Source organism: Drosophila mauritiana, chromosome 3R (assembly GCF_004382145.1).
Source record: "Drosophila mauritiana strain mau12 chromosome 3R, ASM438214v1, whole genome shotgun sequence".
In the NCBI taxonomy this organism is placed as follows: Eukaryota; Metazoa; Arthropoda; class Insecta; order Diptera; family Drosophilidae; genus Drosophila; species Drosophila mauritiana.
In genome coordinates, this window is record NC_046670.1 from 8,549,835 (window position 1) to 8,572,518 (window position 22,684).

A 22,684-nucleotide genomic window follows, 5' to 3' on the forward strand; every position below is an offset into this window, starting at 1 on the left:
TCACTTGGGATTTTCCCATTAAGTCTGCATTACCATATATAGTATATGCGTACGATTTTTTCAAATTATTCCAAAACTACTTATGTACCTATTTAGTTAATAATTAAACAAAGCAAGCGCTACGCTAGACCAAAAAATTAAATGAATTTAAGGCACATTCTGATTACGCTCTTGTCTCGCCACATACTTATGCATTTTTGCTCTATATTACAGGTACAACACTGACCAAGGAGCGATGGACCAGCAATTCTGCTTGCGCTGGAACAATCATCCCACAAATTTGACCGGCGTGCTCACCTCACTGCTGCAGCGGGAGGCGCTATGCGATGTCACGCTCGCCTGCGAGGGCGAAACAGTCAAGGTGCGTCTCTGAGATACACTTGAAGATATAGATGTACATATCTGACATTATTTCATATTCATTCTAATCGCAGGCTCACCAGACCATCCTGTCAGCCTGCAGTCCGTACTTCGAGACGATTTTCCTACAGAACCAGCATCCACATCCCATCATCTACTTGAAAGATGTCAGATACTCAGAGATGCGATCTCTGCTCGACTTCATGTACAAGGGCGAGGTCAACGTGGGTCAGAGTTCGCTGCCCATGTTTCTCAAGACGGCCGAGAGCCTGCAGGTGTGTAAATCAGGGATATATATTTTAAGGGACACAACTTTAGGACATCCTTTTTGATTGTATTAAAGTCATTCAGAAGCTTTAAAGTATGGCGAAGAAATTGGTTGTCGGCTTACTTTAATTTTTAAAAAAGCGATTGTATAAACAGATATTTACTTTATTAATTATTATGTGTGACTCTAACGGAACAAAGTATGCCAGAGCACATTTAATAGTCTTGCTTATCAAACTGGGGAACTCCCGAATTTGTGTCCGCTAACCCACCACCAACAATTCAATATGAACTTATAATAACATGTACATTTTTTGGGATTTTTGCAGGTGCGTGGTCTCACAGATAACAACAATCTGAACTACCGCTCCGACTGCGACAAGCTGCGCGATTCGGCGGCCAGTTCGCCGACCGGACGTGGGCCGAGTAATTACACCGGCGGCCTGGGCGGCGCTGGCGGCGTGGCCGATGCGATGCGCGAATCCCGCGACTCACTGCGCTCCCGCTGCGAACGGGATCTGCGCGACGAGCTGACGCAGCGCAGCAGCAGCAGCATGAGCGAACGCAGCTCGGCGGCAGCAGCGGCGGCGGCGGCAGCAGCAGCGGTAGCGGCCGCCGGCGGCAATGTGAATGCGGCTGCCGTCGCCCTGGGCCTGACCACGCCCACCGGCGGCGAACGATCTCCGAGCGTGGGCAGCGCCAGTGCAGCGGCGGCAGCAGCGGCGGGAGCGGGTGCGGTGGCAGCGGCCGCCAATCGAAGTGCCAGCGCCGACGGATGCAGCGATCGGGGTAGCGAACGCGGTACGCTCGAGCGGACGGATAGTCGCGATGATCTGTTGCAGCTGGATTATAGCAACAAGGATAACAACAATAGCAACAGCAGTAGTACCGGCGGCAACAACAACAACAACAACAATAGCAGCAGCAACAACAACAACAGCAGCAGCAATAGGGAGCGCAACAACAGCGGCGAACGTGAGCGGGAGCGGGAGAGAGAGCGTGAGCGGGACAGGGACAGGGAGCTGTCCACCACGCCGGTGGAGCAGCTGAGTAGTAGTAAGCGCAGACGTAAGAACTCATCATCCAACTGTGATAACTCGCTGTCCTCGAGCCACCAGGACAGGCACTACCCGCAGGACTCTCAGGTGAGCACACGTTACGTATACTTAATATTTGTAACAAGGGACATTACGTATACGCACAGTGGTGCGCAAATAGTTTTTAATTGGGATGGAGTTGCAAAAGTTTTGAAGAGAGCGTTGCATTTTACATTTACACACAAAACTATTTCAACATTTTTGTAATTATTTTTATTCAGGCCAAACAATTCCTTAGAATTTGAAGCGTAATTTTATTTAGTTTCGTTTTGTTTTATTATCCCAATCAGAATATAAGCCGTATATAATGGCTTACATATACGCAGGCTTCTGCATAAAAAATGAGCTAAGGTCCCCGAAGTTAGCCTTCCGTGTTTATTTAATTGTTTTATTGGCCAGCTCTTTGCCCTCGCAATTAAATTACCCCTGTTTCTGTTTTTTTGTTTTCCCACAAACATACCTAAACAATTTGCCCGTTCCGTCGGTCAGTGAGTCAGTTATTCAGCCAGCAATTCCGCATTTAAATGTCGTTTTTTTGTGGTGTATACTTTAATTGCCTGACAATTAAAATTAATTAGAAATTATCTCACATTCAAACAGGCGTCAAATGCTTATTAGTTACATACATTATAATTGTGTTATAAATACTGAATACTACTTTTTAACGCAGCTTTTACAATGTATTTTCGATAATGAGCTTAAATTTAATTTTTATTCGGCTTCAATTGATTTAAAAATTAGTTTTAAAGAATGGAAAGCAAGTATACATGCACAGTATATACCCCTTGTTTTGTTCTCAAGGATTTACAAGCTGCAATAGCTAAAAGTTTAATCTTTAGAAGCCCATAAAATAGGATCCCATACTAGGAGTGACGATTTGCTTAAGACCCATTTGAGGTCTTAACACATATTAACAACTAAAATCCGAAAAAACCCGGTTAGAGAGTTGATGCCATATCTTACACATATCTTTATTTGGCATACCACCCTCTTGGTCGACCTTCGTGCCGCAATGCCATAAGCTTGCCAAACTTTTCACTATCGCTCGGCGGACGGAGGGGCAGGCAGGCGGGCGGGCAAACAAACAAACAAACAATATCAACATTTATGTTTGGCATGTGCGATACGAGGGGCACACGCTCCACTCGCTCACATGACTGCGGTATCAACACCGTGGCCGCTGATCTGCGATCAAATAGGGCGACGCTGCTGTTTTGCCAGCTATTTCGGGTTTCGCGTCGTTATCAGTGGGCGTGAAGTTTTGTGGGCTAGGCACGTGCCGCTCTCCCTTTCGTTGGGAGTCTCTCTCTTTCAAGCTGTTGGCACACGTGCTATTTAGATAGGAATTTTTGGATCACCTATAAACCTATAATTGGATAAATATTAACAACTAAAGGTAACTAATTTTAAAATACCCGACTTGCTTGCAGGCCAACTTCAAGTCGAGTCCCGTGCCCAAAACGGGCGGCAGCACATCGGAATCGGAGGACGCCGGCGGTCGCCACGACTCGCCGCTCTCGATGACCACCAGCGTCCATCTGGGCGGCGGTGGTGGCAATGTGGGCGCGGCCAGCGCCCTGAGCGGTCTGAGCCAGTCGCTGAGCATCAAGCAGGAGCTGATGGACGCCCAGCAGCAGCAGCAGCATCGGGAACACCACGTGGCCCTGCCCCCGGATTACTTGCCGGTAAGTGTGGTCAGTCGGGTCAGAATAGTCGATTGAATATATACAGTGCATCTCGATTTTTGATTGAATTTCGATTATGATTTTGTTGCTGCATCGTTTAGTTTGTTAAGGTTTTTTCTTTTTGAACCGGTGCGATGGTTCCAGCTACTGTACAGAACATTCTTGTAAAGCCTTTTTGTTTAAATCAGCTATACAATTTACCTCTAAGCTAGCCAATTGCAAAATGCTTCCCAAAAACGTGAGACAACAGCCAAGCTCTGAAAATTGTATTCTTTTAAAATTTAAGTAAATAGAAGCGAACCTAGCAAAATGGGAGCAGAACGAAGGATTGGTGAATGATTGCGTTTAATTGAATTTTCCAAATTCGAAGCGGAATATCGGCCAAAGAAAAAGAAAAAATCTCAACAATGCTGCGCCTCAAGCAAAAGTAAAGTAAAAGCAAAAGTAACGTAAAGTAAAGACCAGAAAATCCTTCCTTCTATCAGATCCATGTTTTGCCAACCACATTTTCTCAATCCTGTGTGCAGGTGAAAAAGTCAGAAGCGTTTTTAGGCAGCACTGGCAACAAGTCCATGCACCAAATGCTCCTCCACCAGGCAGTGGAGGCTCAGTTGAAGAGCTTTCAGCTGCATTACCAGAACGAGGGCTTGGATTCCGCCATGCACAGATTGCTGGCACAGCAGCAACACCAGGAGCAGCAACAGCAGCACCAGCAGCAGACACACCTTACGCTGGGAAAATCCCAAAGCCCAGCGATACCATCGGGCTCTGCGGGAGGAAGCTCCCGGAAAAGTGGTCGTTTTAGGGCCAACTGGCTGTATCAGTTCGAGTGGCTGCAATACGACGAGCGGGCCAACACCATGTTCTGCCGCCATTGTCGCAAATGGAGCGGTGAGCTGGCCGACATACGCACCTCCTTCGTGGAGGGCAACTCCAACTTTCGCCTGGAGATCGTCAACCATCACAACAAATGCAAATCGCATCGCATGTGCTACGAGCGTGAGCTCCAGGAGCAGCAGCAGCATCCCATGCCCAGTGGAAGTGCAGGAGGCAGCTCCAAGCGACGTTCCCCCGAAATCATCACCATAAATGTGGGCAAGAACAGCGCATAGAGACAGGTCCTTGTAACAGGACCCAACACACCGCTCAGGATTAGCCATAGGCATTAGCATTAAGTTTTCGTTATCAATTAAATGTCCGAAAAGTAAAATATGTTTAGAAACCTAAGAACTTGGCAGCTACTGTGAACAAAAACAAACATCATTGACAGCATTTGCATTGGCGAAAATTGAACAATAAACTAAGGAGCATTAATAAAATAATATAATTATTTTGAAATTACTGCAGCATTTTGCAATTGGTGAGCAAACGAGTAGAAAGGCTTTACAGTTGTCTAGAACTTACTGAGGATTTTATAGTTAAAACTAAAATAAAAGCTATTAGAATACAATTTTTTTGTTGAAAAGTTAGCATTGGCAGCACTTCAAGAGCTGGATTTCATTTTCCCTAGTGAAAATGAGATGTATTTTATAAAAAGTTGCTGGATTTACTATATCCCCTTTACCCTCTCTCCCAATTTCTTGCTGCAACCAAAGAGCGCCGCTCTAAAGCTGCACGCGGAGGATATGTCAACGCTGCTCACGCAGCATGCTTTGCAAGCAGCAGATGCGCGGGACGAGCACAACGACGCCAAACAGCTGCAGCTGGACCAGACGGACAATATCGACGGTGAGTAGATGACCGCTAAGCATTGCCATTTAGCCATGTAGCCTTAGCCAGAACCGAGCTAGCACCACTACAACTACAACTACTACAAGTAAACCACACACAAAAGAATCTTCTTCTCTCTGAGCTTTTGAATACCTAACGCACTCGAAAACCGAAAGAATATCTTACCTTATGTATCTAAATATTGCGTATGTAATTTGTTATTAGCTTTTGGTTCATATACAACTTTTTTTCCCCTTCCTACCAACTTTGTTTCCACCACGCGTTCAAGAAAAGCGAGAAAACCCTTCCAAAAATATATATTGATAAACTGTAAAGAAAATTGTAGAAAATTTGTAGCTTAATTCTGTACCTTTCCTGCTACGGCCCACGTAAATACCTAACTCAAAAGGGAAAACTATTCTAATATATATATGATAAGTAGAATAAACCCCTGAAGATTTCCCTCATTTATTCAGAAAATATGTTTATAAAATGGAGAAGAATGGCTGATCACCAAGTATATATTGTAACATAAAAAGTAAATGGAATATTGCCATCAAGCTCCCACTTATAACTATATTTTTTGAAAAATCCTGCATGCCTTAAATGATACCCTTTCTTCCTCATCTTTCCAAGCCCCGAGACAAGTAATACCCTTTTTTGTATGCTTTTGTAAGTGCAGTACCCTTAGTTGCCCTATGTATTTATGGATATTCTCCGAATGATAGATCCTAAGAGAAGTTAGACTCAAAGTGCTAGCTAGAGCAACCGATCAACACCTCTCCTACCAGAATATCTCTACATGCATATCTTTATTATTTCGTTGTTTGTCGTATCTTATGGTATTCTATATTGATAAATATACTTAAATATTAGCTTTTAGGACGAGTTTCCCATTTGAGATGGGACTAGATCGCGATTTCGATTGCGATTCTAGTCTTTTGTCGTATGTTTGCCGCATGTTGCATGTTTTATGACTCCTTTACATAGACATAGACACAAACACACACCCACTTACCTTCGATACTCTCCCACACCCTCACATACACACATACGATTATCATTTAAGTATCGATTTATTTTAATTTTAAATGTATTATTTAAAACTTATCAATTGATTTCACCCTCGTCATGCCGTCATAACTAGTGCTAAGTCAGATCGAAAATTCCCAATTAGTTTTTAGAAAAAAATGCCTCCGTTTTCATACAAAAAACCCGAACAAATTTAAAAATAAAATTGGCGTACACAACAAGAAAAACCAAACACTTATAAATAATAAAAAATAATCACCAAATAAAACATGTAAAAAAATTTCAAATTCACAATAATTTCATCAGATACACTTGTAGTTATTTTCCAAGCGCTTTCGTTTGAACTTACCACACTTTGTTTTCATAACTTATTCCTTCTTCGTTTTATTCTACATTTTCAAAACTGTGCTGAAAAAAGAAATGCAATTTCGAAAACGTATACCTTTTAAAACTTTTCCAAATCTCTTTTCGTCTTTAATGTTGCAACTTATTGTCTAAGAAATGGAAACGAAACCAAAAAGCAAGAAACATAATAAATATAAATTACTTTCAGTGTGAATACGAAAAATTTAAAAAAAACCAGCTTCCAAAGTCGATGTGTTCTATTTTTCGTTTTATCCACACACACGCAAACACTATCCCACCCACACACACACACACACACAATCAAACACACTCGCCCACACACAGATACAGACTGTACTTTTCCTATTTTGGATATTTCTACTAACATTGCTGCATTTATGATTTGATGTGAAGAATCCGTTGAACCATATTTTGTCACACTGTTTTTTAACGAGATAACTGTAACTGACTGTGTTTTTTCAATTGGTTTTTCTGCCAAGCTAACTAAGTGTATTCCAACTATCTTTCTTTTGCCTACTCTCTTTCTATCTCTATCTCACTCTCTCTCTCTGTCGCTCTCTCTCTGTACTTAACTGTCTGTGTGTGTGTATGCTTGTGTCTGTGTGTGTTGCACATATTCTTTAAAAGTATTAACGAGAGCTGCCGCCAAAATAACGGTAAAGTGTGAAGGAGAGCGACAAAATTCGCACATTGGCTCCGGATTGCGCACAAAAAAAATTTATCAAACTGAATACAAAAATTTTGAGTGAAATTAAATCAAAATTGAAATTGAAATTGAAGTTACCTTACAGCTAAAAGAAAATGATAAATCCCGCACCCAGCGTCCAAAAACCCCTCACAACCTTCAAAAACCAACAAAAACCCAATAAAGAAAAAGAACTGGAATTTGAATACATAACAAAAAGTGTTATACTATAATAAAACAAAAAAATATATATATTATATATACTTAATACCAATCAAAACTATAGCTAAAAAATCTGTTGCAACATTGAAGTACTAAAACGAAAGCTATCCCAGAAAACCAAACAAGAAAAACCGATATATTGTGTATGAGATCTGTATTATATAGAACCGAAAAAACCAGACAATAATAAGATAAGCCCAACCAAAACAAAAAAAAAATTGTCGATGCAACAAAATGACACGAAACCAAAGTTGTTTACATTGATTTTGATTTACTTATGATTTTACCCACTCCGTTTCACACTGTTCACACTGTTGATTGATTGATTGATTTGCTTTGATGCAAAGTATACTTAATTTAGCTGAATTGTTTTCTTAGAGCTATAAAGTCCTGCCGATCCGAAACGATGCCGCCTTAGCTTTAAGTCCAGCCTTGATTTGATTTGTTTTGTTTCTCCACAGACTCTGCAAACAGTATGATTAAGACTCTTGATTTGATTTGATTACACCTTGAACCCTTCACCCACGATCGATCTGTATATTATGATTTCCAGGCTTCGCAGTTGCCTCTGCCTCAAATCCCAGACCCATTGTCCTTGCCGATCACTCTTCTTGTTTTTGCCTTTCGTTATATACATAGTACATATATCTTTTTGGCCACCACACGCATTCAAACACCAAGTTTGTTCCGAAACGAAACGAAATGGAAATGTTTCGAAACCAATACACACATTAAAACCCAGTTTCGTAGCTGTCTTTTGATCCAATGTTCTGCATATTCGAGAAAATAAATGCCGCCATATGGAATATTTAAAAAAAAATTACCAGCATTACAGTTAGTTAATTTTTATTTGATTAAAAATAAAAATTTGCAAAAACATTTGCCATTTAGGCCAAGATTTAATCCTTATTCCGAAATCTGGTAATAGCATTCTCTTAAATACATTTTCTTTCGATTATTCACTTTAAAATTTAACATAAGTAAAATGACAAAATAGTTTGTTTAGAATTTTAATTTTAATGCAACTTCCCAGAGCAGTTTTGGTCCACCCTAATCGGGATTTACTTATAGGCTCCACACTATACTTCTTAAACACCCGTTACACCAGTTTTTTTTTGCCTTCCTCCTCCTCCTGTGGCTACTTAGTTAAACTAGACACCATTCACACCCACCGTACACCGTACCCGAAAACCATTGGCCTGTTTAGCCCACTGTGCGCATGGAATGCAAGAGAAGCGCGATCGAGTCCCTCTTCGTCTTCTCATCTCTATATCCACCCCTTGAGCTCCCACCCCCACAGTGATGACGCCTAATATGAACCAAGCAAATGTTTGCAGGTCGCGTCAAGTGTTTTAACATTAAGCACGACCGTCATCCGGATCGGGAACTGGATCGAAATCATCGGGAGCACGACGACGATCCAGGCGTTATGGAGGAGGTCGTTGTGGATCACGGTCGTGAGATGGAAACGGGGAATGAGCACGATCCGGAGGAGATGAAGGAGGCAGCCTACCATGCCACACCGCCCAAGTACAGACGAGCGGTGGTTTATGCTCCTCCGCATCCGGATGAAGAGGCGGCCTCCGGATCGGGATCGGATGTCTATGTGGATGGCGGCTACAATTGCGAGTACAAGTGCAAGGAGCTCAACATGCGGGCCATACGATGCAGTCGCCAGCAGCACATGATGTCCCACTATTCGCCGCATCATCCGCACCACCGATCCCTCATAGATTGCCCCGCCGAGGCGGCTTACTCACCGCCCGTGGTCAACAATCAGGCCTACCTGGCCAGCAATGGAGCGGTGCAGCAGTTGGATTTGAGCACTTACCATGGCCACACAAACCACCAACTCCATCAGCATCCGCCATCCACACCGCATCCCAGTCACTCGCAGAGCTCACCCCATTATCCCAGCGCCTCTGGTGCGGGTGCGGGTTCAGTCTCGGTTTCAATAGCAGGATCTGCATCGGGATCAGCCACATCCGTGCCAGCTTCGGTGGCCACGTCAGCGGTCTCGCCGCAGCCGAGCTCCAGTTCCACTGGATCCACATCGTCGTCGGCGGCGGCGGTGGCAGCGGCAGCTGCTGCGGCTGCCAATCGGCGGGATCACAACATTGACTACTCCACCCTGTTCGTCCAGCTATCGGGCACGCTGCCCACTCTATACCGATGCGTTAGTTGCAACAAGATCGTGTCCAATCGCTGGCACCATGCCAATATCCATCGACCGCAGAGTCATGAGTGCCCCGTTTGCGGGCAGAAGTTCACTCGCAGGGACAATATGAAGGCGCACTGTAAGATCAAGCATGCGGACATCAAGGATCGATTCTTTAGCCACTATGTACATATGTGATCACTTCTCTAGGCAGGCAGCAAAACAAATCAAATCAAAAATCAGTAACAGATCGAATGGTTTTCACAGCTAGCTAGCGTGTTCTAAGTAACCAAGAATCAAGCAAACGTATACGTAATCCAGAGTGAGGAGCCAACAGCCATCAGTTGGATGTACATCAATATCTATATCTATACATTTATAAACCCTATCAGAAACAAAAACAAAAAACAGAAAAAAAATGAAAAAACAAAACCTATGCTACACGTAGTTGATTTCAAGACTTTGAACTACTTATTGTTAAATCGTCTTAACCTCTAGATGCTTTTTCGTAGGACACTAGCAAACCAAATGGATTATTATATCGATATAGAAATACCGCGACCAGTACTCAGTGGAGGAACTTTGACAAGTATTATATGTAGAATTCCAATCGATATCCGCGTCAGTTATTATTATTATTTTACTAACTTAACATGTGCTGTAGTGAATGTTGACTAATTACTTTTGTTCGTGTCATTTTGTGCCATATTAGCTAATCTCTCTTCTAGTCCATAGGCCCTAAGGTCGCAAAAAACAGATAGTTGAATAATATAAATTGCAACAGAAAGCAACGAGTGAGGAAATTAAAAAGCGATATTTAAACCAGAGTCAAGAATTATATCGGGATTAAATATTTTTCTATCTCTATTACGCTATCACACGATTTTGTCTCACTTCTGATCGAATTCGCAATGAAATTCAGATAGCGTCCAATTTCAAGCCGTTTGGCCAGAGCCCCAGAGAAAAAATCGGCTTTCTGAAGTTGGACGCTCTGCTGATCTATATCTTTGGCAAAACACCCACCGAAGTTGATTGGAGTTGATAATACTATAAATCAGTGCTTTGCTAAAGAACAAATTCAGATCAGATTTTATCGAAAGATGTACTTAAACATTAGCTATAGTCACCAATCAAGCAATGAATCCAATTAATTAACACTTAAATACAGATATACATACAAGTACATATATTGTGAAACGGATAAATCAATATTTAACATCTTTAACTTTACTTAATAAATCTCTTTCAAATCAAATTCCAGTTCTTTTCATTCAATAAATACCAAAAACAATCGTCCCCTAGGTACTAAAAGCAACTAAACACAATTCAAATATAATTATATCATAAACTATAATTTTATTTCGATCCGAGTTGAAACGAATCAAAATTTAAATAAAATTTTAAACATCAAGCGCACTCTCTTAACGGTAAGTTGAAATTTCTAAGATCTACTTAAGCACAAATACCTCTCCCCTATAATTTAGACTTATGTTAACTAAGTTAAATATATATATATCTGATTTATGTATTATGATTTTATCTAAAACGAAAAGCTACAAATTCGAACAAACTAAAGAATACAAAAAAAAAACAGGAATTGGCCAAACGATTGAAAATTTGTTTTAGTTATTTAAACTCTTAAACAAAACACTTGCCTATACTCACTCACTCACTCGATATATCTATCCTACTCTATAGCTCTATTTCTCTCTCTCTCTCTAAAACTCGGTCTGTCTCACTCTGTCTTGTTCTCGCTCTATATATATTGTATGCAGTCTGCCTCGTTCTGTTTTGGACGAGGATCTAAATTTGTTTTTGTTCCGCCAGGCAGGAGGGGTGTTGAATGAAATGTGTTCGATAAACGATAAATTACATTCGATGTTCGATATTACAGTATGCGATATACATTTTCTTATCCACGTTGCTGCGCTACAGTTATTTCGTTAGTCTTCATCCCGAATCAGTCATTTAATTTACTTGTTTTGTCTCATTTTTAAACCTCATCTGCGTTTTTTGGCCCTCCACTGACTCTTGACCCTCGACCCTTGACCCCTGACCCTCTCGCTCACTCTCTGTCTCCCTCCAACAACTTATGTACATTTGCCAAACAAGAAACACCACCACCTCCGCAAAAGAAAAACCCCTCGAAAACAGTGACAAAAATTAGACACTAATACGGTTCTTGGGCTCTCTTGACAAGAAATTAACAAAGAAGCTAAAAACAAAAAACGAAACTGAATCCGATCCCACAATCATCTGTTCAAAAATAAATAGTACATTATACAATTAGATCTTATTTAAGTGTCTGAACACGAATCATCTGCACATACAACATACATACATATTAAATATGGTTTGGGTTCCTCAATATCCAATTCAGTCGCTCCACCGATTATTGTAAATAACTCCCGTTGAATATTTTAAGTGAACCCATGGCCACCGGCGATAAATCACTTGATTTCTATCATCATTTTTTAAAAAAGCAATAATGATTTCCACATCCCGTTCAAAAGTGCTGTTTCCAAATTCTCGAAACCCCATGAAAGAAAAAGAAGAAATTTTTAACAAAATTTATTTGCCAATTTTTTGGGTGTAACAAAATTTGATTGCGAACAATTAAATGCATATAATCCAATACTCCCGAACCGAGCAGAGGTCTCTGCCCCACATAACACCATGTCTCAGGGATATGAACAAAATTGATTTAACAATCATTCGTTTTTCAGTTGTAATCATTCTTTCCATGGCAAAAAGAAAGCAGATATTACGAAACTACTACCAGAAAAGCAAACATACACGCATAAACACACACACACACACCAGAAACATACAAACACACACACACACACGCAGACTCTGAAAACCATCTAATTATACAGTTTAAGAATTATTATAAAAATGATTTTTCTGTTTCTGTGAATCACCAACAACAACATTGTTTTTCTCTTCTTTTTTTCTTTGCGCGTTTGAACGAACAAATTAATAAAAAAAAACCGAAAACGAAATCAAACTCAAATCGAATCGAAACGAAAAATGCAATAACCCATGATAAAAACAAAAATAACAATTGCAATCAATCGAAATAAATTAAATATATAATTAATCGCGCAGGCTCCAAGGCCTGGCACATGCGGCTAACTTTCGAGCGCCTCTCGGGCGGCTGCAACCTGCACCGTTGCAAGCTGTGCGGCAAGGTCGTCACCCACATCCGCAACCACTACCACGTCCACTTTCCGGGCCGCTTCGAGTGTCCGCTGTGCCGGGCCACCTATACGCGCAGCGACAACTTGCGCACCCACTGCAAGTTCAAGCATCCCATGTACAATCCGGATACGCGCAAGTTCGACAACCTAATGTCCTCGTCGGCGGTGGGGGCGCCTGCCACGCCCACGGCCAGCCAGTTGGCGGTGGCCTCACAAGCGGCGATGGCAGCGGCAGCCGCGGCGGCCTTCAATGCAGCGCAACAGCAGCAGCAACAGCAGCAGCAACAGCAGCAACATCAACACCAGCAGCAGCAACACCAGCAGTCGCAACAGCAGCAACAGCAGCAGCAGCAGTCGCAGCAGCAACTCCATGCCCTCGCGCAGCAGCACATGCTGCAACTGCAGCCGCAACATCACCAGCAGCAGCAGCACAATGCCACAAGTGAATGATACAGTCAGTACCTGGGCTGGAACTACGGCGCCTGGCGTCCCGATGACCCCAACCCCAAGCAGCAGCACCATCGCAAGGCTCAGCCCTTCAACTTCTATGCCCGCGACTATTACTACCAGCAACATCAGCAGCAGCAGCAACAGCAGCAGTCACCCATCAGCATGAGCAACGGCAACATGCGGCAGCAACAGCAGCAGCAACAGCAGCAGCAGCAGCAACATCGACGCCAGCAGCAGCTTCCGCCTGCGCAGACGATTATCATCGATGAGAGCGACAATGAGCTGGAGGAGGAGCAGCAGATGAGGCTGAGCTTTGAGCGGTACATGGAGCAGCTGAAGCAGCTGGCGCCCTACGATCCCCAAGAAACTTTGTGCAATAGCAACACCAATAACATTAGCAACAGCAACAACAATAGCAACAGCAACCGCAGCGGCGAGCCCACGAATGCCAATCAAATGGAAGCTACTACAACTACTACTAATAGTAATAATAATAATAACAATAGCTATGCTAACCACAGCACTAGGAACTACAACAAAAGGCAGCAGGAGTAGCAACAGCAGCAGCAGCAACAGCAACAGCAACAGCAACCAATTGATACTCAAAGCAAATGTAATTTAGACGAGAAACGCGAATAAGATCTTAAATGTTGAATCGATTTAAGGGTAAGCCAAATTTGTTTGTCAATTATGTAGGCGAAAATTGAAGAAGATTGGAGTGGAGAGGAGAGGATGCATTTCATTTCCGGCTGCGAGGAGGAATCCAATGCTGATCGGTGCAGGAGGAGGCGACACATTGTCCAGGTTTCAACTAGATACGGATGTTGCAGTCACCCACACGCGCTTATATACAGAATGCAGTATATAGTATACAGTATATAGTAGAAGAATTATTCGCAATGAAGTTTTAATTGCAAAAGTCTTGTTCGTGGGGCAAGCAAAAGGGTTTCCCAGCCAGCTGAAAGCAGATGGTGGAAAGCAAAAAGGTTTTAACTAATAGTAGCAGCACTCAAATATTTACAACAAGGAAAACCAACAACAAAAGAACAACTTAAAACTAAACTTAAACTAATTGTATTTCGAAGCTACTCATACTACATATATATGGAATTACAAATTTTACGAACTAAAATCGTTGGACCTGTCAGACATTTGTGCCAAAATCTCTTGGTGGTAGTGCCAACTTCCTTGGCTGCACTCTCTCTCTCTTTAATTGCACCTGTTCGTTGTTGCATTTAACACTAGTATGTGCACACCCACACACACGTACACACAACCCAACCCAAACAACACCCACACTAACCCACCCGGAAACCACTCTGATACTCTATAGGAAATGAAAGAAAGTTAGGAGCAAACACCGAACATTGAAGACATTTTAACGAGAGATTTCTATGCTGCTAACCATTTTACTGTTTTATATAAATGTACCATTAATTACGATCTAATCGATGTCGTGTTTTGCGCATAATAACAACAAATTGTAAAATAGAATAATAGCGTTGCTCCTCGACTCGATCGACATTTAAAGATATTCTCTGCATACGAGTATAGGATGTATCTATGATGTACAAATCGGTGCGTTTGATCGATGTTAGTTGACCCTGAAGACATGCATTACGATAGCCCTAATCTTAGCGAAGCAGTTTTAAACTAATCTAATCTTAACTAAAACTAAAGCTAAACTAAACTAAACTAAACTAATTCACTGATTACGGATACTAAACTAATGTTAATTTATTTATAACCAGTGTGTGCGAATGAGTCTCGAAGCGAGCGACTGCCGCTGGATCCAATCCAAACCGATCATCTTATATGATCCGATACCAATCCGATCTGATCTGATGTATTATAGCTAGCGATAACATCGCTATCGATCCAATTGTCAATGCATGTGGCCGAGTTTGTTATCCAGTCTATATGATATAGTACATATACCATATACCTACTTATATGCACACTTGCGTGGGCTAATATTGATTTTGCAGACTCTACTTGCGGTGTAAATATGATTGGTGATTCTTTCCCGATTTCTGCTAGTTAATGTATATTTAAATCAGTTTTTTGTAATTTGTTGTTGTACATTGATTGCCAAATCCCCGATATTGGTGCGCGAACACACGAACACACAAACACGAGCATATATGCATATGCGGACACACACACACACATACACACAGAAAGGTCTAATTGCCTAAGGAATTAGTGCATAATTAAAGTCTATGAAATATATAGTTATATGTTATATACACACATATTCATAATATTTATTTGTTCTACTTCTTAACATGAAATGTTTAGGAATTAAATTTACATTATTAATAATGCTACATCAAATACTGCCCCCGACTTAATGTTTGTTTAATGTTTATTTTTAACGCTGTTTTGTTAAACAAAAATTTAAGAAATTTATCTATTATATGATGTGATAACTATAGTAAAACTAAAAACACACGCACACACACACACACAAACGAAACACACATGAAAACACCCACACATTACAAATTGAAATTATGTTAATTAAGCAGGAGAGTAGAGCGTTGAAGTTTTTTTAAAAAACAATCGAAAGAATTCTATCATTTGTGTGGTATGCAAAATGGTGCTAAATCCAAATATACTTTAAAGTATACCGAGTAGAACGAAAGGAGGCGAGTTCTCCTTAAATCGTATCGTATGTGCAATATGACTAGTTTTCGTTTAAGGTGCAGGAGGATGGATGATGGATGATGAATGATGTATGATGAATGATGGTGACGAGACCACGCAAATGCCAACCACTTGAATTATGCGAATAAAGAAAAACAAAACAAAAGAAAAAAACACAAAAACTAAACACACAAAGTATATGTAAATACAAAGCGGTGCTAAGCCCCCCAAAATAGGCGGAAATAAGTAATGATATTCAAAGTCCTTTTAAATGTCGCAAAATGGGGAGAGACACCAGCCGAAAACAAAATAAGTGTTAGCATATCACTATGAATATGATTATGAATATATATATATACATATATATATATATACGTCTGATATAGCAGCAGAGCAGTTAGTTAATGGTAACTTTTCGCTACGATTTCTGTGTCTATTTACAATAAATGTCATAAAGCTTATCAAATTACCGAGCACACCACCACAACCAACACACACACACAAGCCACACACAGCCCCATTTGAAAAATGAAAAAAACAAAACACTCTCATATTTATTTTGGTGCCTTTTCGAACCATTTTGAGTTCCAGTAATTGATTTCGATTTTGCCTTGACTTTGACTTCGTTTAACCAACTTTAACAGCATTTTCGCAGTCGATCAGGAGTGGTTTGAATCCCTAATTTTAATGACGTGCTAGTTTCAATGTAAACTTAGTTTAATCTAATTTTTGTATTAATAATAAATGCAATACAAACTTTTTTTAGTTTTATTTATAAACAACAACCGTAGCGGCAGCAGCAATGAAAGCGAAAAAAAAACGAAAATAGAAAAACGCAGAAAAAAATGAAATCAGTTTAATTAAAGTTTAAGCAAATTGAAGCAAGCCCATGAAATGCTTGCAGCATTTGTTACAATTTATATATACACGTATAAATATATATTACAATATTTTTTAAAACCATTTTTAATAAACATTCTATCTATTATGGCAGCCTTTCAATGAAAACAAATTGAATTACTAAACAAAAACAAGCTAAAACGTAATAAAATCATAAAACTATAACTGAAGAACAGGCAGATGTACCAATCTCACACACACACACGCACAGACAGACAGACAGACACACACACACACCAACAAACGAATGAAACAAAACAAACAAAAATCAAAACTAAATCAAATAAATTGAATTTTATGGAAACAAAACGAAATGGTGATCACTTTATTATTTTTGATCCTCTGACTCCGAAACCGAATCTCCGAATCCCGTTCTGCTGTGAGCTTTGAATTGTGCTTCCAACGATGTTAGGGGTGCCCATGAAAAGTCGAACTAATGTCTAAGGACTATACTCTACTATATAGTATATGCCAATTCCAATACCAATACCAGTACCAACCAACACACTCACCTGCACACATGCGCGCACACACAAACACACACACACACACATTCGCATAGAGAATTTTCAACCTCGGCCCAATTTCCTGTTTTTTTTTTAATATTATAATATTATTGACTTGAATTTGTTAACCTCTTTTCCACATCTACGAGTACCCTACTATTATCTATTCGAATATATATATATTATGTATCAGTTTCAGCCCGAATTCGCTAAGTGTAAGCTAAGACGATTCTTTGCACAAATGAGTTACACCCAAAAAAAAAGAAAGAAAATAATTGGTATTCAAGCAATACGAGTGTACAGGGAAAATGTTCATTTGATCATAAAAGAATTGTTGTTGCCCACATTTGTGCTATAAAATAATTACTTTTACAAACATCTACACATATGCGTCGATTGTGACTAATAATTTTATTTGTATAAAACTATATAATAATGATACATATCCGAAGCCGAAAGAAATGACATTGCAGAAACAAACAACGGAGGCATTTCATAAGTTAATTTGTAACCGAACAGTGCTTGCCATAAGTAATCCACATTCCAAAAAGTGTTGCCTACTTATCGCGCGCACTGTTCGAATATTTTACAAACGCTTAGTTTTTAGCAAACGAGCTCGCATTTATATTCTCCACATATATCTCTAAATTTAATTTATCAACTATACTATTTAAAAGAGTAACGAATATTTCATTTGCACGCTGAAATATGTGAGGAGACGCAGAAACGATCGAAATATCCCCTGTGTTAGTCACTCATTTATGTATATTTTCCGTTGACCCAAGTTGCTTGATTGTAGTTAGTGACGTTTGTTTGTTTTAAGGACTACCTAATTTTTGTGTACTTTCTCCTTAGTTGTTTAGTTTAGTTTTGATATTTTTTCATTATGCCGCATAAGTATATTTGTTTTTAGCTCACAAAAACGAACTCTACCTATCTCTGTCTCGCCCTCTTTCTCCGTCTGTCTCTCTCTCTCACACACTCACTAGTACACCACCTACCCACCACCCACTATCTCTTTCTCTCTCTCCCTCTCTCTCTCTCTGACTATTATACGAAAAAAAACCAATCCAAATCCAAACAAAAAATTGAAAAAAAACAATCAAAGAAATCTATTTCTCTGGGCTGATTTTCGTCCCGCTCGACGGGCTGTTGTGTGTTCTGTTCTTCTCTTTCTCGTTCTCGAACCGCAGGCAGCAGCGCCCGCCACCACCTGTCGACCCCCCTGTCGACCTCGTCGTCGGCCTCGCCCCCGCCGCCCCCTTTCGGGATGCACCTGTCGGCGGCCCTGAAACGCGAGTACCATCCTCTGCACTACATGGCCGCCGGCAACGGTCACAACGGCCCATCGGCGCTTGGTTATGGCAATCAGGGATCGGGCAATGCGCCGAATAGTGCCGGAGGAGCTGGATCGGTTGCGGGCGGAGTGGGCGCCGGCGGAGGAGCCGGCGGAGCAACTGGAGCAGCTGGCCATAATTCGCATCACACCATGTCGTACCACAACATGTTCACGCCGTCCCGCGATCCGGGCACCATGTGGCGGTGCCGCTCCTGCGGCAAGGAGGTGACCAATCGCTGGCACCACTTTCACTCCCACACCGCCCAGCGGTCCATGTGTCCCTACTGCCCGGCCACCTACAGCAGGATCGATACGCTGCGCTCCCATCTGCGGGTCAAGCATCCGGACCGCCTGCTCAAGCTGAACTCGTCCATTTAAGGGCGTGGCCGGGGCCCAAGTGCAGCCCATCACCGCCAGCTTTACCAGCAGCAGCATCATAAGCAGAAGCAGCAGCAGCAGCAGCAACAGCAGCAGCAGCAACAGCATCAGCCGCATCAGCAGCAACAGCAACCAGCTTACTACGTCAGCAACTATAGCAACTACAGCAATAGATACAGCTACAGCGATAGTTTATTGTAAATCGCTGCAGTTCTAGGTGGATTTTTCTTGCATTTAGTCGTCGTCCAGTCGTGTACATTACCCACTAGCTATCCAAGCAATAACCATAACCCAAACTAGTAGAAAACCGAAGATGCTAAGCTATGGCAAAACGTAAAGCGTTAAACACAAGTATATTGATAATCTTAACTAAACTTATTGGTAAACTTTGACACAATCGTCCCATCAATTTATAAATGTGTATAACTAAGGAAGATAAGGAAAAGGTTTCAGTTGCGAGTCGAGGAGAAGGATATGGCCCCGCATAGAGGGGCAGTGGAGGCGGAAAAGTTTTCCAAAGCCACAACACAAACCGTTTCGAAGGTTTCTAAATGTTGTTTCCTAAAAACTATAAAGTAATAAACTACACTAAAACTAGAGAGAGAAAGTCGAGGAGAATCGTTTTGAGGCGATTCAGCGAATTGGGGTCACTACCACATCACGCGGGGTCACCAGCAGCAGCAGCAGCAGCAGCAGCAGCAGCAGGAGGAGGATGCAGATGATGCGGATGCGGATGAGGATCAGGATGAGGATCAGCCAGCACAGCAACAGTCACCCACAAATACTACTCATACGAAGGTCACATTAGGTTTTAGTTAACTTTAATTTTTAATGTCCTAGGTCTTAGTGTTAACCGATATGTTCTGCGGAGTAGGCAACGGATGAGGGCTACTCAACCAACTACAAAGAAATTTTCATATACCTCAAATGCATTTCAGTTTTATTGTTGATTGCTTAATTTTAGTCTACGTAGTCCGTTAGCACTTATACATAAAGTACCACATACATTATATGTTATTTTTTAATCGGTTCCAATTTGAATCGGCGAGTTAGCCAATAGTTTACCAATGTTTTCCTCTGTTTTTTTTTTGTGTGTGTGTTTTCCCTATCACACTTTTGATTTTGTCCTATGCGTTAAGTTGAAGATTTTAGGATTAGCTCGAACCACTTGAACCACCTCACTTTTTTTGTTAAGCTTGTTTATATTTATGGTCAAACGTTTATTTAGTTAAAGTACACTAAACACATATGAAACCACGCGGAGAAAGTTAGTTGATATGAGGGCTATACAAGAAAAAATCATATCACAAAAATCTAAAAAAAAATTAAGGAGAAATAATTGGAAAAATCTATAGAAATTATATTTTTAAATTGCTTGATTGTCTGCTCGATTGGCAAGAAATTGGACGGATTAATTCTAATTTGATTACCATAACCAAAACGTCCCCGCAGAGACGGCAAAAGTAATTAATTTTAAACATTTTGTGATAGACAAAATTATGTTTCGGCGCAAAATAAATTTAGAAAAGGAACCCCTACAATATAAAACATAAAATTAAATGTGATATTTTCGGCACAAAACTTTACAAAAACAAAGTAAATAAAAAGTAACATAAGGGAGTAGCAACATTTGGCTAAGATTGCTGCCTTTTGCGTATTTCTTTAGATGATTTTTGTTATAGAACTATTCAAAATTGTTATCTTTCGGTCCAAAGCACAAAATGTATAAAATTACTTTCTAGTTATTCTTTAAAACCTATTTTACTTAACTTTAAAATCTTATTTGATTTCCTAATTATAAATTACGTGCATGTGCGTGTGTATATATATATACATATTTCGATTCGAAAATATATGCGCACACAGAGATCATAATTTTATTTAGTTATAAGTTGATTGAGTTGAGAAACTTTAAGCCAATAAACTACCGCAAAATTGAAAACAAGAAACAAAAATAGCACAGATGTTAAGGCAAACCACTACTACACACAGATTTATGTACCAAAAATGTAATAAATATGAAATTATAAACAAAAAACAAAAACAAACGAAACCAAGCAGTCAGAAACCAAAAGCAAACTACTAGAGAAAGCTAAAAAATATGGAGTCTAGCTGGATTTTTCTAACCTTTTTCCAAACATAAGCATAAATCGTAAACGAAATATTTTTATACATCCACTTGTAATCGGCCGATTGAAAGGAGAGCCACCAAAGATCGGGGGATATAGGGTTGCTCTGTGGAATCGGGTCTGGAATATACTATATACTATATATCCCAGATGGCAAATCGTCACGCGCAAATACAAAAAACAAACAATTTATTTTTCCTCTACAGTTACAAAACTCAATTAATCAATATGCAAATACAAATGTTGCAGTGGCCAAATCACACGGCACAACGGCAGCAATGAAGAATATTATTAACAGTTTTCGTCGTCTACCAGTTTAAATAAATCAATCCATTAAGATCTATATATATATATCAAGCAACAAATATATATATTTCAAATTTATTCAAATTAAAATCAAAATATAATTCACTAGCAGCATTTAAATGTCAAGCGAAACAGCGAATAAAACCAAATAAAATTTATGATTATTATTATTACATATATCAACAACACTCGTTTCATGTTCTGCCCCTCATGACCTCGTCCCCCCCTTGGAAGCACAATTCAAAACGTTAGGTTTGGGTTCGATTTTGGGTTCGGAGCCCTTGGATTTGGGGTTTGGGTCGGAGTTGTGGTCGGGAATTTCATTTTTCAGCCACAAAAACCTCTGCGCGTTGCCATTTCGGTGACGGGGTAAGTAATTGGTCAAACTTGGTAAGCTAAATTATAAGGTATTTCAATAGCTATTGTTTGGTTTTGCAGGTATAAGTACATTTACTTCGATGCACAAAAGGTAGTTTACTTTTCTGATGGATGTCTTGGCATCGATGTAGTTAATCAAAGAGCAACTCCAATGAAAGGACGCCCACATCCTTTAAAATCTAATAAAACGAATAGGTTTAAGCTTTAGTTAACTCAATATACATTTCTATTCTCCAAATGAAACTGAGAAAATAAAGTAACGTAACTGTTTTCCTTACATAATAACATAAAATTTATTTTTGACTAAATTCAACTCATTAGCGAACAATTTTATTTAGCGAACAAAGTTATTTATTTTCAACTTGAGAAGTAAATATGAATTAACCATAATGTGGTAGGAAATGTAGCATTTTAATATTTTAAAAAGAAAAAGGAACAAAATTAAGTTAACTAAAACCATTTAGTGTTGCGATAATTCTGAAAGCAAATACATTAATTTTTTATAAGCATTGAATCTTCATTTTAATGTTAATACACATTTCAATGATAGTTTCGTTGTTTGGCACTTTTTGAATATTTAAGTTGAGCCCGCCAATATTTAGAGTTGCCACCTTATATACTCATTGATTATACATATTGCGAAGACTGGGCACACTAACAATCGCTTTTCCGTAGTCAGAGTGACCGCTTATTAATTTGCGTGCTCATGTATCGATAGGTAGCAATTTTATATATATTAGGCGCTTAAGAACAAATTCAAATTTAAAACTTTTTAAAAATACTATACATATGTGCAAGAAAGAGTAACCAAGAAATATAAAAGGGGTTGGTTATGCGCTCCCCCATAGAACCGCAACTATCGAC

At 40.0% G+C, this 22,684-nt stretch overlaps 1 protein-coding gene across 4 annotated transcripts; it reads left to right on the forward strand.

Moving 5' to 3' along the window:
- Positions 1-212: 212 nt before the first annotated feature.
- LOC117143991 (sex determination protein fruitless) lies at positions 213-21,595 on the forward strand. 4 transcript variants are annotated; one of them, XM_033308936.1, is made up of 6 exons: positions 213-361; positions 435-635; positions 957-1,772; positions 3,155-3,409; positions 5,005-5,137; positions 18,484-21,595. In XM_033308936.1, the coding sequence occupies exons 1-6, from the start codon at positions 236-238 to the stop codon at positions 19,005-19,007; spliced, it is 2,055 nt and encodes a 684-aa protein (XP_033164827.1). In that variant the 5' UTR covers positions 213-235; the 3' UTR covers positions 19,008-21,595. The 4 variants fall into 4 exon arrangements, with proteins under 4 accessions (XP_033164827.1, XP_033164826.1, XP_033164825.1 ...); XM_033308935.1 differs by lacking the exon at positions 18,484-21,595 and adding an exon at positions 12,694-16,422; XM_033308934.1 differs by lacking the exon at positions 18,484-21,595 and adding an exon at positions 8,762-10,805.
- The last annotated feature ends 1,089 nt before the right edge of the window (positions 21,596-22,684 follow it).